Raw genomic sequence first — 17,893 nt, forward strand, 5'->3', positions numbered from 1 at the left:
GGTCATCCCTCGTCTTCCACTTGTGGAGCAGGTGACCGCATCGTCCGTGTCCTGTGCGGATTGGGTTGCGCGCTGTCCACCGTCTTCGAGGGAGGTCGAAGCCAGGGACCTCTGCTGTTGGGTCAGTGATGAGGTGTTGGTTCTTTATGTTGCATGCATCCCACGATTCTGTCCATCTGGACAGTGGGTCGATACCAGCTGCGTGAATATTGGCTGCTGTTTCCTAGATTGGCCGGCATGGTTTTAAGTGCTTTTGTGGTGTGCTTTTCAAGTCTTTGTGAATGGGAAGGTCACTGTTGCTCATGGTTTTTTCCATCTCATGGTACACGATGGCAAAAGGAGAGAATAAAAACTTGCGGCCAAGTTAAACAGGTCGCTGAATCTGATAATGTTGTGCCTGACACAGTTATGACTGGCACCAATATTGTATCACTTAGTGAGGCCAATTTTAATTTGCCAAAATCTGCATTAACAGGGCTCAAAATGGCATCGGTAGACTTACCACATCCTTAATACTGACAGTCTGGCCGGCACCATTTCGACAGCACCCGCCTGCTTCAGTTGTTCGGCCACTTTCAATATACAAATCAGGGTCCGATGACGCCGTGCGCTCTCCGACCAGGTTTACTGCCAGTGGAGCCAAAGAGGCCCTAGAATGGTAGGCTTTAAATTCTGTGTCTAGGAGCGGGCCTCAAAAAATAATCTGGGCCACTCCCACCCGAGGACTAACCACCGCCCCCGCGCAATCGCGCCCTCACCACCCCAATAGGAACTTACCTCGCTGCTGGACTTGAATCAGGCGAGCTGCATCGGGACTTCCTGCCCGTTCGGGGAGGGCAGCTACCTGGTTCTAGTTCAACAATAGAGCAGCTGTCAGCTGCCAGGGCGGCCAGTCGATTGGCAGCCCTGCTCCACCACCCAGAAGTTTAAACTACCCCTGTTTATCTCACCTCCATTAAAATGGCAGATAGAACAATGTCATGCAAACATGTTAATTGCTCATCTGTTATTACTGCCAATAGCAACACCTAGCCTATAAAATCAATGTAAGGGAACATGTTTCAACACAATTGATTTAAAGGAACTTCGTAGTAAAGTAATACACTCTGCTCCTCCCCACACCACTTATCTGGGGTCAGAAAGACACGGCTTTGTAGCTTACAGGAGTGGGTTATGCCTGGCTCTGGTTCTGTTATCTCTAAGGTTCATTCCCATCATCTTATCATTGGTTCACTTTGGTCTCGTTACTGAAAACAGGCAATCAACCCATTATTAAAACATAACCATCGCTTTCCTTAACCAGGGGAAGAAATAAACACTAAATGACTCTGCTTAATTGGTTTGTGCAACTTGCCAAGCCAGAACATATTGTGCCCGGCAGATTAGTGACTCGCAGTGATGTTATTTCACTCTGTTCTTCTCTCCCGTTCAAAAGTTGGGCGCAGAGCTGTCTCCCACGGCTTCTACACTTCACAAGCCCATTTCACTCAAAAACTGAGGCTGTTTTCATTAGATCGTTGAAGGTTAAGGGACAATTTGATAGAGGTGTTTAAAGTTATGATGGGATGGGACAGAGTAGATAGAAACAGACTGTTTCCACTGGTTGAAGGGTCTAGCACGAGAGAGCATAGATAGAAGTTTAAATGTAAAAGATTTAAGACCGAGAGCAGGAGAAACCTTTTTACACAGTGGGTTGCGAGGCTGTGGAATTTATTACCAGCGTTAGTGATTGAAGCAGAGGCCATGCCAACATTTAGGAATAGGTTAGACAGGTGGTTGAAAGAAAAGGAGATGAAGGGATATGGGAACAGACCTGGCACATGGAATTCGGACTGCTGCTCAAGTGGAGGATAAACACCAACATGGACTGGATGGGCCGAATGGCCTGTTTCCATGTTGTAATTGCTACCTAATTCTATGCAGCAAAATGCTTATGATTACGACTCAAAAAACACCATCTGCTCACCTCTGGAATGTGGGAAGAGAACCATGTGGAGAGCGGAGGCAAAGCGAACCATTATCATGGGGTTATGTCTTGCGCCTGAAATATGTCCAACACAATATCGTCCTTGGATGACATTCAGTTGTCCCAGGCAACTGCCTTAAACTGGCATTAGGCTCCTTGAATATATTAATGAGAGGCCTAATAGCAGCTTAAGGACCTTACCATTAAACTGGTCAGCGGTGAGCATGTTCCGCTTAGTTTTTTGGTTCTTAATGTGGCCTAACCAGCAGTCCTTAAAGGGATCACTGGATGCCACAACCAAAAATGTAAGTAATGACCTTTATGTGGAGCCAGGCTAGGGGGGGGAGCGAACAGGAGTTCTGCCAGGCTGCATTTGCCCACCCCTTGTCCCATTCTCCTGCCCGCCCCCATTTCTCCCCCATTCTCCTCCCCCCGTGTCCCATTCTCCTCCCCCCGTGTCCCATTCTCCTCCCCCCTGTGTCCCATTCTCCTCCCCCCGTGTCCCATTCTCCTCCCCACGTGTCCCATTCTCCTCCCCCCCCCGTGTCCCATTCTCCTCCCCCCCGTGTCCCATTCTCCTCCCCCCGTGTCCCATTCTCCTCCTCCGTGTCCCATTCTCCTCCCCCCGTGTCCCATTCTCCTCCCCCCGTGTCCCATTCTCCTCCTCCGTGTCCCATTCTCCTCCCCCCTGTGTCCCATTCTCCTCCCCCCGTGTCCCATTCTCCTCCCCATGTGTCCCATTCTCCTCCCCCCCCCGTGTCCCATTCTCCTCCTCCGTGTCCCATTCTCCTCCCCCCGTGTCCCATTCTCCTCCTCCGTGTCCCATTCTCCTCCCCCCCGTGTCCCATTCTCCTCCCCCCCCGTGTCCCATTCTCCTCCCCCCCGTGTCCCATTCTCCTCCCCCCGTGTCCCATTCTCCTCCCCCCGTGTCCCATTCTCCTCCCCCCCGTGTCCCATTCTCCTGCCCCTCTGTCCCATTCTCCTCCCCCCCGTGTCCCATTCTCCTCCCCCCCGTGTCCCATTCTCCTCCCCCCCGTGTCCCATTCTCCTCCCCCCCGTGTCCCATTCTCCTGCCCCCATCTCAGGAGATACCTGAGGTGAGGCCGCCACCCCAACCTCACCATCGCCAAACCGGCGATCTGCCTCTGGGCGCCTGGTTGCTGTCCACAACCTGACGGCAATATGCTGATGAGGCCCGGGGCCCAATTTTGGATGAGCCTCTGACCCCCTTGTGTGACGTATCGGAGTGTGCCCAGCACCCATGGGACCGTACCCTGGCAAGAAGACAAAATCTTGAGGAGGGGAGGGGCAAAAAATTGAAAGAGAAACTTGGCAAGTACTGCCTTCACCGACTTGGAATGGTAAGATACAAACACCCTCCATTTAATAAAGGGCGGCGACAATAGAAATCATTATCTGCCTTGTGCGCAGTGCCGCCAATGCTGTGAATTGAATTATACATTGTTGCAGATTTTACAGGTGACAATTAATCTCCAGAGCACGGTTTTCATCCTTTTTTTGGTGATGATAAGACTTTCGCTTTCTGAAATCAGTTTCTCCACTTCTCTCCCAACTGGCTCTCCCATGTCATGCGCTACCCACTCAACACCGCTGCAGCAGGACAAAGCAAAGTTGTAACGCCCACTCACCACAGGAGCTGGAACACTCCCACTACGAAGTCTCTCCCACCTAACCAAGTAAGAGTGGTTGGTAGTGTCAGCTGCAGCTCAGTTGGTAGCAGGCTTGCCTCTGGGTCAGCAGGTTGTGTATTTAAGTCCCACTCCAGACACTTGAGCACATAATCTAGGTAGACAAGTCAGTGCAGTAGTGAGGGAGTACTTTCGGATGAGACATTGAACCGAGGCCCCATCTGCCATCTCAGGTGGACATAAAAGATCCCATGGCACTATTCGAAGAAGAGCAGTGGAGTTCTCCCCGGTGTCCTGGACAATGTTTATTCCTCAACCAACATCTGGTCATTATCACATTGCTGTTTATGGGCCCTTGCTGAGCTGCCGTGTTTCCTACATTACAACAGTGACTACACTTCAAACATATTTAATTGGCTGTAAAGCGCTTTGGGACTTCCTGAGGCTGTGAAAGGCGCTACATAAAAAGGAGCAAGTTCTTTCTATTTTTTACTATTGTGTCAGCATCCTTGATGAATCAGTGAGGGAGCGAATCAGATGATTTCATTCTTCTCGGACGTTCAAGGATCGTATCTTGCTTCAAGACTATTTAGAAAGGAGTCTCGAATATTTGGAAGGACTTGAAGTATTTTCAGATTTCACTTCTTGGGAATGTAGTATGTAATTAGAGGTCAGTTGTTACACAGCTGGACGGTGGATGACGCCAGTTATTAACTCCGTAAGTGTCAGCAGTCAATCTGACCTTTCAGCACTGCACACAGCTGCAAACCAACGCTTCATAAGAATATTTGGGAATAACATGCAATGATGAATATTACATACAAACAAAGGGAATCCAAATTGAGGGGTTCGATTGGTTTATATATAGAAGTATGGGTACCTGAAAGTGGGTTACAAGCTGGAATCCAATTGAGGGGTCCAGATAGTTAACATATAGTTGGCTATAGTGAGGTATTTAGAGATTCCTGTAAATCTTCAACACAACATGTTTGAGGTATTTACCTGGAAATAGTCAGTGATGAACGGACCCAACTCACTCTTCAGCAGCTGCCTGTGGAGAAAGATTCCAGTTAACACTGGCATCACCATGCAGGGAGAAGCATAAAACATGTATGATATGGCCAGCACTGCCTACTACATGCTGCTATATCTCATGTGTGTCAAAGTGGCATAAATCAAACCTATCAAACTCACCCAGACACAAACCTGCTGTAAATGCTGAGTGACAGCTAAAGAAGGGTGGTGGTAAGAAAGAGCAGCCATCTGTAGTTGGAGTTAAATTACAGAGTTGGGGCAGAACAGCAGAACTTCTATTCTGCGTCTGGCAAGCACTAAATCTGACCTGATTCCATCACCTCAATAAAAGTAAATTCCACCCCAAGTGTAATGTAACATTTTTTAAATTTAGGTTCCTCGCCACACTGATATGAATTTACGAGTGATGCTAATGAAGGGGAAATATATCAAGGACAAAAGAAAAAAAATTGAGGGTTTCAGTTGGTTTATATATAGAATAATGGATACCTGGGGGTGAGTTACAGGCTGAAATCTAATATCCTGTGGCAATGCACACAGTAACTTGCTTCTCTATAATAGAATCTTAGAATCACAGAATGGTTACAGCACAGGAGGCCATTCGGCCCATCGAGCTCATGCCAGCTCTCTGCAAGAGCACTTCAGCTAGTCCCACTTTCCCGCCCTTTCCCTGTAGCCCTGCAAAATTTTTTTCCTTCAATCAGGTACTTATCCAATTCCTTTTTGAAAACCACGATTGAATCTGCCTCCAACACCCTTTCAGGCAGTGCATTCGAGATCCTAACCACTCGCTGTGTAAAAAAGTTTTTCCTCATGTCGTCTTTGGTTCTTTTGTCAATCACCTTAAATCTGTGTCCTCTGGTTCTCGACCCTTCCGCCAATGGGAACAGTTTCTCTCTATCTACTCTGTTCAGACCTCTCATGATATTGAACATTTCCATCAAATCTCCTCTCAATCTTCTCTGCTCTAAGGAGAACAACCCCAGCTTCTCCAGTCTATTCATGTAACTGAAGTCCCTCATCCCTGGAAACATTCTTGTAAATCTTTTCTGCACCCTCTCTAAGGCCTTGACATCCTTCTTAAAGTGTGGCGTCTAGAATTGGACACAATACTCCAGTTGAGGCCGAACCAGTGTTTTATAAAAATTCATCATAACTTCCTTGCTTTTGTACTCTATGCCTCTATTTATGAAGCCCAGGATCCTGTATGCTTTTTTAACTGCTATCTCAACCTGCCCTGCCATCTTCAATGATTTGTGCACATATACCCCCAGGTCCCTCTGTTCAGGCACCCACTTTAGAATTGTACCCTTTAGTTTATATTGCCTTTTCTTGTTCGTCCTACCAAAATGTATCACTACGCACTTTTCTGCGTTAAATTTCATCTGCCACGTGTCCACACATTCCACCAGCCTGTCTATCTCCTCTTGAAGTCTATCACTATCCTCCTCACTATTCACTATACTTCCAAGTTTTGTGTCATTTGCAAATTGTGAAATTGTGCCCTGTACACCCAAGCTCAAGTCATTAATATATATCACGAAAAGTGGTCCTAGTACCAACCCCTGGGGAACACCTCTATATACCTTCCTCTGGTCTGAAAAACAACTGTTCATCACTACTCTCTGTTTCCTGTCACTTAGCCAATTTCGTACCCATGCTGCCACTGTCCCTTTTATTCCATGGGCTTCAACTTTGCTGGCAAGCCTATTATGTGGCACTTTATCAAACGCCTTTTGGAAGTCCATGTACACCACATCAACCGCATTACCCTCATCAACCCTCTCTGTTATCTCATCAAAAAACTCAATCAAGTTAGTTAAACACGATTTGCCTTTAACAAATCCGTGCTGGCTTTCCTTAATTAATCCACACTTGCCCAAGTGACTGTTAATTTTATCCCGGATTATAGTTTCTAAAAGCTTCCCCACTACCGAGGTTAAACTGACTGGCCTGTAGTTGCTGTGTTTATCCTTACACCCTTTTTTGAACAAGGGTGTAACATTTGCAATTCTCCAGTCCTCTGGCACCACCCCCCTATCCAAGGAGGATTGGAAGATTATGGCCAGTACCTCTGCAATTTCCACCTTTACTTCCCTCAGCATCCTAGGATATATCCCATCTGGTCCTGATGACTTATCTACTTTAAGTACAGTCAGCCTTTCTAGTATCTCCTCTTTATCAATTTTTATCCCATCCAGTATCTCAACTACCTCCTCTTTCACTATGACTTTGGCAGCATCTTCTTCCTTGGTAAAGACAGATGCAAAGTACGCATTTAGTACCTCAGCCATGCCCTCTGCCTCCATGTGTAGGTCTCCATTTTGGTCCCTTATTGGCCCCACCCCTCCTCTTACTACCCGTTTACTATTTATATACCTATAGAAGACTTTTGTATTCCCTTTTATGTTAGCTGCCAATCTATTCTCATAATATCTTTGCCCCTCTTAATTCCTTTTTCACTTCCCCTCTGAACTTTCTATATTCAGCCTGGTTCTCTGAATATGGTCTCTCTTAGCTGTCTCTTTTCTCTGCATTGTTTCGTGCTCTGTCTTGCCTCTTCTTTCTGTCTTTCTATCTCTCTCTCTTTCTCTTCTCTTCTGCTTCTCTCTCCTGAACTCTTTTTTTTGTTACTCTCTCTGTCCCCTTCTGCTTCTCTCTGCCTTTTTCTTTCGGGGGAGAGGTGTGGCACGTGGTGATGAAGAAAGGAGCCACTGATGCCTACAGCTGCATTTTCCTGTGGAGGGTTCCAAGGAAACTGTCGCTTTCAGCAACTCCCTTCCCATCGCCAATTCCATCACGCATGCTTTTTCCCCGTCCCTTCACTCCCATTGTTCCCCTACCTCTTCACCTTCCCATTAGCTCATCGCTTTCCTATCACCCTCTCCCCCTCCTATCACCCTGTCACTCACATTGCTACTCCTACTTCTCCTTTGAACTACCCGCTCAACCTCCTACTCTCTGGAGCTCACCCATTTCATGGAACTGAGGCCTGAGTCACAATATCGCGGGCGCCTCGGGCCTTACCATTCAGACGCAGGGATCGTACCCTGTGGGCCCCCGTGCTTGCCTGGAATTTCTACCGCATTATTAGTTTTTCCTTACCCGCTGCAGTTGAATAAATAAATGTTTTTGTAAACAATCATTGCTTTAAAAATCTCAGCATCTTGAGCGACTTCATTGGTTCAATTTTTGCTTTTTTTTTACATCGTTAGATTTGCTCCATGACTCGCAGTAGCAGAGTTATTATTTATTGCTGTTTTATGAATATTGTAATCTGGGACAATCGAGTAAAAGTCTTACACAGAAATTTGCATACAGTCAGTGTGATGAGCTTGAAGTGTGACGGACAGACTGTCACTAGATGTCCCATTTCTAAGATATTAGAAGTAGATAACAGATAGATATAACATAGAACACCACAAAATAATCCAGATTTCATATTTAATTGCTGTTGTTGGTTACCAGGCAGCACTCGATATGAACATTGGGTGATGCATTGGGTTAGCACACTGTTCTAACAAGAGGGCAGACCATACTAGATTTAGTAATGAGTAATGAGCCAGACTTAGTTAATAATCTAATAGTAAGGGAACATTTATCTAACAGTGATCATAATATGATCAAATTTAAAAGGAGAAAGTCAACACAGTTACTAGGATCCTAGATTTTGGTAAGCCTAACTTTAAGGGGATGAGACAAAGGCTGACAACAGCAAACTGGTCAAACCTGTTATCAGGTAAAACTACAGATGAACATGGGAGGTGTTCAAAACAGAATTTAGCTTAATACAGGACAGGTATATGTGCAAATGAACAGCCATGGTCGACAAAAAAGGTGAAAGGTAACATAAAGCTAAAGGAAAGAGCATACAAAAGTGCAAAGAATAGTGTAGATCCAGTGGACTGGGAGAGATATAAAGAACAGCAAAGGAAGACAAAAAAGATAGTAAAAGCTGCAAAGGATATCAAGATTAACATAAAAATATTTTACAATTATATTAGAAGGAAGCGGGTAATCAAGAGTAATATGAGCCCTTTAAAAACAGAGCCGAGTAATATTGCAAATGAAAATAAGGAAATGGCAGATTTGTTGAATAATTACTTTGCGTCAGTCTTCACAGTAGAGGAAGAGGATAATAAACCTGACATTCCAGGGAAACTAATAACGAATCCAGGGCTGGAACTCACTAAAGTTAACGTAACCAAAAACAATATTAGGAAAAAATAATGGCACTAAAGACTGACAAATCCCAGGACATGGTGATTTCCACCCCAGGGTTTTAAAGGAAGTAAGTGAGGAAATTATAGATGCTTTAGCCATAATCTTCCGAAGCTCGCTCGATTCAGGAATTGTCCCTTTAGATTGGAAAATTGCAAATAGAACTCCCTTATTTAAGAAAGGTAAGAGAGAGAAACCAGGAAATTATAGACTTGTTAGTCTGTTGTGGGAAGTTACTGGAATCTATAATTATGGACAGAGTGACTGAGCACTTAGAGAAATTTGAGCTGATTAGAGAGAGCCAACGTGTATTTTGTAATGGGTAGGTCAGGTCAAAAGAACCTAACTGAATTTTTTGAGGAAGTAACTAAAGTAGTAGACAGGGGAATGTCTATGGATGTAGTTTATGTGGACGTCCAGGAGGCATTCGATAAGGTTCCACATAAGAGACTGTTAGCTAAAATTAAAGCTCTCAGGATTGAAGGCAAATTATTGATCTGGTTAAGAGATTGGTTAGGTGGTAGAAGACAGACAGTAGGGATAATGGGTATGTACTCAAATTGGAAGGAAATGACTGGTGGTGTCCCACAAGGATCTGTGCTGGTGCCTCAACTAGTCACTATATTTATTACTGACTTAGATAATGCAATAGAGAGCCATGTATCCAAGTTTGCCGATGACACAAAGATTGGTGGCATAGTAAGTAGTGTGGACGGGAGCATAAAATTACAAAGAAACATTGATAAATTGAGTGAGTGGGCTAAACTGTGGTAGATGGATTTCAACCCAGGTAAGTGTGAGGTCATCCATTTTGGACTAGAAAAGGATAAATCCGAGTATTTAAATGGTGAAAAGCCAGGAACAGTGGAGGTCCAAAGAGAGTTAGGGGTCCATGTACACAGGTCACTAAAATGTAATAGACAGGTACAAAAAATAATCAAAACGGCTAATGGAATGTTAGCCTTTATAACTAGAGGGCTAGAATATAAAGAGGAGGAAGTTTTGCTACAGCTGTACAAAGCCCTGGTTAGACCACATCTGGAGTACGGTGTACAGTTCTGGGCACCGCACCTCAGAAAGGATATATTGGCCGTGGAATGGAGTGCAGCGTAGATTCACCATAAGTTACCAGGGCTCCAGGGGTTAAATTATGAGGAGAGATTACATAAACTAGGCTTGTATTCCCTGGAATATAGAAGGTTAAGGGGTGATTTGATTGAGGTTTTTAGGATTTTGAAAGAAATTGATAGGATAGATAGAGAGAAACATTTTTCTGCTGGTGGGGGAGTCTAGGACATGGGGACATAAATCTTAACATCAGATCCAGGCCATTCAGGAGAGAAGTTAGGAAACACTTCTTCACGCAAAGGGTGGTAGAAGTGTGGGACCCTCTCCCACAAAAAGCAGTAGATGCTAACTCAATTAATAATTTTAAATCTGAAATCGATAGATTTTTGCTAGCCAAGGGTATTAAGGGAAACTGAGCCAAGGCGGGTGGATGGAGTTAGGATACAGATCAGCCATGGTATCACTGAATGGCGGAATAGGCTCGAACAGCTGAATGGCCTACTCCTGTTCATATATTCTTTCCCTTCTGGGATAAGTTAGGATCCAGCCTGTACTCATGGGCTGATAGTCTATCCCCTTCCCCTGTGTGCTTAGGTGAAAGGATTCTGGGGAATACCAGTCCTCTTTCCGACAGATAGGAGTCCACCGTTCAAAAGTGGCACAACTGACTAAGGCTCAGCGTTTTGATGCAGTGAGGTGAGAAGGACGGCTGGTGTGAGATAAGGAGAATGTCAGTAGATGCAATAGGGAGTGGCTTCTGAGGTTGCAGCCGGCCTAGATAGTTGGCACAGAATACTGTGTAAAGTGCCGCATTGCTGGAGACATGTGGGTCGATTTTCCTGACTTTAAGCTCCAGGAAACATTCATTCCTTGGCCACAAAGGGAGTTGGGGTCCATTATGCCGGGATCTTCCTCCTTTACAAGGCTCCAGGATTTCCAGGGTTAGGAGTGGGGGTGGGAGCAGAGCTGAGCTCAGTGCCTTTATTTCCTTCAGTTACAACTATGGCCCATCAAGAGGAAGGGTGCCTAGGTTTGCTTACTCTGGTTGGACGTATTCTTGGAGGAGTGATCACATGATATTTGATCATGTGATGTTCAATCATGTGAGATTTGCCCACTGTTTGCAAATGTTATTGCATTTAGATTAGCTGAGTGTCTCAGTCCGCTGGTATTCCTAAGACAACGCAAGATCATTATGCCACAGAGCACAATTATTTTTTAGAACTGGATGCACAATTTTAGACAGAAATGGAATCATATTGGAACCCCAGTAAGAATCATTGTTTTTTGGATGGAAGGATTAAGGGAGAAAAGCAGGAGGAGGAGGAAAAGAAGGGGTTTCAAGGTGATATAGATTATTGGTGCTTGAATGTGCTGAGTCACACGGTGATGGGAGGCTGATTTGCAACCGTGATTTCTTTCACACTGAGTTCTCACTCCCAACTGGTGGGTGCTGACAGCGGGTGAATGGAGGTCTGGCACTGACAGCGGGTGAGCGGAGGTCTGGCACTGACCAGGTGAGCGGAGGTCTGGCACTGACAGCGGGTGAGCGGAGGTCTGGCACTGACAGCGGGTGAGCGGAGGTCTGGCACTGACAGCGGGTGAGCGGAGGTCTGGCACTGACAGCGGGTGAGCGGAGGTCTGGCACTGACAGCGGGTGAGCGGAGGTCTGGCACTGACAGCGGGTGAGCGGAGGTCTGGCACTGACAGCGGGTGAGCGGAGGTCTGGCACTGACAGCGGGTGAGCGGAGGTCTGGCACTGACAGCGGGTGAGCGGAGGTCTGGCACTGACTGCGGGTGAGCGGAGGTGTGGCACTGACAGCGGGTGAGCGGAGGTCTGGCACTGACAGCGGGTGAATGGAGGTCTGGCACTGACAGCGGGTGAGCGGAGGTCTGGCACTGACAGCGGGTGAGCGGAGGTCTGGCACTGACTGCGGGTGAATGGAGGTCTGGAGCTTTCTTAGGGAGCTGAGGGTATCTTTCATGGCGAGTCACTTTGGCCTGTTCTTATCTACAACCCAGCAGCCTGCTATGGGTAGGCATTGGCAACTCCCAGTCTATCCTGTGTGCAATCCTTCATTCTGGGAGATTCCCAGACAATCCACAAGTGTTGTCAACCCTAAGATGGCCCCAAGAACCTGGCTTCCCAGGACACTACATTACAACAGTGACCACACTTCCAAAGTACTTCATTGGTTGTAAAGCACTTTGGAATGTCCTGAGGTCATGAAAGACATATTATAAATGCAAGCCTTTCTTTTTTATTGACTCCTCAGACTGAAGGCTTGGATGAGGGCCCAGTAGCAAGTGGAAGAGGATGGTGAATCTTTCTTCCCCTCTTAAGAATCATACAGCACAGAAGGAGATCATTCAGCCCATCGTGCTCTTTGAACGAGCTATCCCATTAGTCTCATTCCCTTGCTCTTTCCTCATGGCTCTCCAAATTTTCCCTTTTCAAGTAGAGACCTAATTCCCTTTCGAAATTTACTATTGAATCTGCTTCCACCACCCTTTCAACAGTGCATTCCAGATCATGACGATTCGCTGCATAAATAATTTATCCTCATCTCCCCTCTGGTTCTTTTTCCAATTATCTTAAATCTGTGACCTCTGGTTTTGACCTTCCTGCCAATGGAAACAGTTTCACCAAATTTACTCTATCAAAACCCTGCATAATTTTGAACACCTCTATTAAATCATCTCTTAACTGTCTCTGCTCTAAGGAGAACAATCTCAGTTTCTCCCCATAACTGAAATCCCGTATCCCTGGTATAATTCTAGTAAATCTCCTCTGCACCATCTTGTCTCCTCACTCACGATTTTTGGCCTCCGCACTCCAGCAGCAGCCAGAAGGCCTGGAGGCAGTCAGCCAGGCCTACAGATGCAATCTTGCTTCTCATCCTTGGCCAGTACAAGACCCTGCCAGAGAGTAGGCCTCCCACGGAGGTGTGATGGGGCCAATATAATTGGCCTGGGACACCAAAATCAGCCTGGACAGCCATGGCCAACTTGGAGAGCGCTGCTCCTGTCCAGGTTCGTGGCAGACTGTGCCTAGAAAAATTGGATCCACTACGTTCCGAATAAGATGTTAAACTGGCCCAGTCTGCTGGTTCTGGTGGTTCAGATCCCATGGCACTATTCGAAAAACATCAGGGATTTCTTCTAGTTTATGGCCAGCATTTCTGCCTATCAAAAAACAGATTAACTGGTCATTTGTCTAATCTGCTGCTTGTGGGACCTTTCAGTTTGCAAACTGGCAGCTGGGTTTGTGACATAACAACATCGACAGCACTTTAAAACTAACTAACTGATTGTGAAATGCTTTTGGGGCATTAAAGTTCTTTCTTTATCCAGATATATCTTAGGAAAATAAATAAGAAAGCCCAAAGTGAAGAAAGGCCACTTGGCCCCTCAACCCCATTCTGTTGAGAGTCCACGTCTGATTATTATATCATGAAGTGCCCCCTCCACCCCAAGTCTCGGCCCCCTCATCTAAGGAACACTAAAGCTACTGTCATATTGGGTTATCTGGGGGTCTTGTGCAGCCAGTATCAACCCCAAGGTAGGTTTGCTGCATTCACTGAGGCCTGTATTTTACTGGGACTCATGAGACCCAGTTATCGGCAAATGGGGCACTAGCGTAGGCCTTGCATAATATAAAAGTAGCTTAAGTTCCTTCCTTTACCTCCCCTGAAAACTAACCACCTATGTTATTAATATCATTACAGTCCTCAATTCCCCCTCCCCCTTCTCAACCATTATTGGTCCAGTTCACTTTAAAGCAACATTGCTAATAGGCCAGATGTTACAGGGTCGTTCATGTGACTTTTGGCATCTGTAGCGCATTGGGTGCCGAGGCTGTGCTTTATACACTAACGTGGTTGACTCTTTGCTGCCCTCTGACACGGCCTAGCAAGCCACTCAGTTGTATCAAGGTGCTACAAAGAATAACAAGACCACATAGACTGCAGCGGTGCAAGAAGGACCCACCATCACCACCATTACAATGCAACTTACACAACAGGTGGTCAAACTCTCAGCACCAAGGGCACTTCATTTTTTTCTTTATTCATTCACTGATTGTGGGCGTCGCTGGCAAGGCTGGCATTTATTGCCAATCCCTAGTAGCCTTGAGAAGGTGGTGGGCCACCTTTTTCTTGCATCGATGCAGGCCGTGCGGTCTTATTATTCTTTGCAGCGGTTTTGATACAACTGAGTGGCTTGCTCGGCCACTTCAGAGGGCAGTTAAGAGCCAACCACGCTGGTGTGGGACTGGAGTCACATATAGGCCAGACCGGGTAAAGACGACAGGTTTCCTTTCCTAACTGGCATTAGTGAACCAGTTGGGTTTCTGCAACAATCCACCGGTTGTGTAAACTGACCCCGAATCCAGTGCTTTTTCTGCGTGTTTCTACCACACGCTCTCTAACCCGTAGGAAAACAAAGACTTTTTCTCATTTCTAACCTTGCTCGAGAATTGTGACTTTTGTGTATTCACCACCCAAGTCCTGCATTCATTGTACAAATTAAGCAGCTTGCTTACTTCAACCTTAACTTGTATATATTTACCGTATGTTTTCATTCAGAGAGTACAGTTCATTGTCTTGCAAACGTCCTCCCTGGAACACTTTGATCACTGCCTTATGCACGCTGAGAGGGAAACAAAAAAAACCACAGAAACGTATCGTAAAAAAGAAACCAAAAACAATGAACTGACAAAATATCATCATAAAGCTGCAGCACGGTCTCCTGAACCACTGCAGGACCCCATGTCACAGCCCAGTTGTAGCTACTGCAGTGCTGTCCCACACAGTGCTGCACCAGAAAGGTCCCGCACCCTTGTCCTGGACCTTTATAAACCCGTAGTCAAGGCTCACTCCCTTTTACTGGGCCTGTTGTTAAATTGGAGTGCTTGGAGGGATCAAGGGATATGGGGAGAAAGCAGGGACAGGGTACTGAATTTGGATGATCAGCCATGATCTCATTAAATGACGGAACAGGTTCAAGGGGCCGAATGGCCTACTCCTGCTCCTATCTTCTATGTTTCTATGTTTTCCAGGATCACTGGTCTGTGGTAAACCTTCTCAGGGCTTTGAACAGGCCATCGGTATAATATGCCCACTCTTTGCCTTTACAGGTGTGCTTCTCCAACCGATCCTGGAGGATTTGAGTCGCACTGCCATTCGCTGCTCGGTCTACCAACTCTCCTGCATTCTGCATTCCTCCTGCCTGAGGATTGTGATCTCTGAGCGTGGGGACTGTAGCAGTAACTCTCAGGGAGGCAGGCGGGACATAAAGAGGGAAAGAGAAGCACAAAAAAGGAGTACAGAAAAAGAAAAGGAGAAATACATGAATAAGATAGATGAGGGAAGGGCGTATTAATGTTACTTAGCTATCCCATGCAGCCAATGTGACAGGTACATCTTACCACTTCTAACCACGTCTATGCTTTTAAAAAATTAATTCTCAGGATGTGGGCATCGCTAGCAAGGCTGGCATTTATTGCCCATCCCTAGTTGCCCTTCTTTTGTTTGATACAACTGAGTGGCTTGCTAGGCCATTTCAGAAGGCAGTTAAGAGTCAACCACATTGGTGTGGGACTGGAGTCACATACAGGCCAATCCGGGTAGGATAGCAGGTTTCCTTCCCTAAAGGACATTAGTGACAATACCGTACCCCTAGTACTGGTGGTGCTAGTAGTGCACGGTTTAGGACAGAAAATCTCACCCCCCAGGATTTATCATAGAAATTACAGTGCAGGAGGCCATTCAGCCCATCGAGTGTCCAATGTTGACAGCTCTGCTCACTGAATCAATGCTGCTTGTCGCTGTTGACACTGCGTTCTCTCAGTTCTTGGCTGCCCACTGAGGTTGTAGACTAACAATCAACACTAAGACTGAAAAAGGGGAAGCTGATTCCACCCCCTCTTTTGAAAAAACCTTTTAGTTATACATTTTCCATAGGTAAAACAAAGAGATAACTCAACAAGGGAAAAGTTTGATGCAGAGAACCGGGAGGATACTTCATCTTCTGAAGTTGCTTTAAAATTCTGCCGTCTAATGCACTCGCTGTGCTAACACACTGTGCCACTAAGTGGTAGGATGTGGGTTCTAGGTGGAGATTCCACACACAAGGATCGCCTGATTATCAGCGATAATGTGGCGGAGAAAGGGGAAATTGAGAGGTGCGTCAATCTAACTGGCCCTGTGTGCCCCCTACTGGTTTGCTACACAGCGCCATTAGCAGAGACCCAGAGAAAGTTGCCTAAACTGATTCTTAGCTGGAGCATGATGTCGAGAAATAGGAAACCCAGAGCTAGTGAGAATAAAAAAATAATGGAGGAGGAAGAGCTAAAAATAAATAGCATTGATATTAAAATATGTATTTCGTAGCCTGCTGGGGAAGTATAGAGGGATCCTTACACTACATTGAAGCCGTGTTGTACCTGATCTGGGAGTGTTAAATGGGGCTGTGCAGATAAACATTACCTTGCATTAAACCCATGTTACACCTGATCTGGGAGACTTAAATGGGGCAATGTAGAGAGAGCTGTACCTTACATCTAACCCGTGTTATGTCTGATCTGAACGTGAATGTCAAAGGACTCTTAAGTAGTGGGCTGTGGGTTCAAGCCACATCCCACATCTTGATCACATAATCTCAGCTGACACGTCAGTGCAGTATTGAGGGAGTGCTGCATTGTCAGAGGTGTGTCCTTCAGGCATGATCTGCCTGTTGGGTTGGGTCAGGTTGACGTTAAAGATGACCTTATTCAAAGAAGAGCAGGAAGTTCTCCTGGTGTCTTGGCCAACACAACTCTTTCAACCAACACCACCAGCAAAAATACCAGTCATTCCTCGCCTTGATGTTTGTGGGAGCTTGCTGTGCGCAAAATGGCTGGTACATTTGCCTACATAATAATTGACTGAGATTCATTGTATGTGGGTGAACTGCTTTGAGACATTTCTGAGAAAAGGTACTGTATAAATGGAAGTTCTTTCTTATCACAGCCAATCCTGATTCTCTGCTCACCCACCATCCATACACACATTTCAAACTATAATCAGGAGTGGGAACTTTGGCTGTTTCTTTCACCTCTCTATTCCATGTTTCTCAGTTCTAGGTTTCTACTGCATTTGGCAACATTCACCAGTAACTGGGTTCAAAAGAAGAGGTGGGCTGGAAACAGACTGAATTACACTGACTTCAGTACTGGATACCAGATGCATTCTCCCAGGGCCTTTGCCCAGTGTCATCAATGTCACGTGTCCCCTTGATGTCTCAGAAATCCCAACACAGCTTTTGTTTTACATAAATGCACAGAGCCTTTGGCAATGTCTTCAGCTACGGCAATTGGTGTAAGATAGCAAAGAAGTTACATCATGTGACAGGATGAGGTGTATATACTGTGTCATGTGATAGGAAGAACCATTGATACAGTGACAAATGACATGGAATCTGCCCTGCTCCATAACCTCCTCTACATAGCTGGACTTTCTCCTTTTTGTTGAAGGGAGAGGGGTTGGGCTTTGCGCTCATGAAGAATATCGGCACTGGGGAGTGGAACACTACCATATTGTGCGCCCAATGCCAGCATCAAGAACTCCCAGTTCAGGTCTAACATGGCTAGATTCCTCTGCTCTCCCCACTACCGAATGAGTGGTGTATCTCCATTTCCCATCCCTATCCAATCTCTGTGGGGATTATGGGTAGTTTAATGCTGTAGACTCATGCCCACTAGGAAATGGGTTGATACCGTTTCACTTAAGACTCTTACAGTCAGCAGGCAGTCTTTCATCCCATCAATTGAGGTTGGAAATTGAAACTCAAGTCTGCGAGGTGAATGGATAAGGAGTGCTAACTCATTATTTCACCCACTCGATTCCCAAGCAGTGATGCATTTTATTAGATATTGGTCAGTATCGCCAGCTTTTTGTTTAAACAGGCTAGTGTG

The 17,893-nt window shown here is 45.8% G+C and overlaps 1 protein-coding gene across 1 annotated transcript in view; it reads right to left on the minus strand.

Moving 5' to 3' along the window:
• Positions 1-17,893, minus strand: part of LOC147106600 (proline-rich protein 5-like) — a 173,170-nt gene that overhangs the window by 94,001 nt on the left and 61,276 nt on the right. Inside the window, exons 3-4 of the mRNA XM_086007583.1 lie at positions 14,509-14,589; positions 4,618-4,666 (exon numbers count right to left, since the gene is read on the minus strand). Coding sequence (XP_085863709.1) covers positions 4,618-4,666; positions 14,509-14,589 — 130 coding nt within the window. The remainder of the gene's footprint in view (positions 1-4,617; positions 4,667-14,508; positions 14,590-17,893) is intronic.

Source organism: Somniosus microcephalus, chromosome 15 (assembly GCF_052327205.1).
Source record: "Somniosus microcephalus isolate GS21.2 chromosome 15, FLI_Smic_1.0, whole genome shotgun sequence".
Classification (NCBI taxonomy): Eukaryota; Metazoa; Chordata; class Chondrichthyes; order Squaliformes; family Somniosidae; genus Somniosus; species Somniosus microcephalus.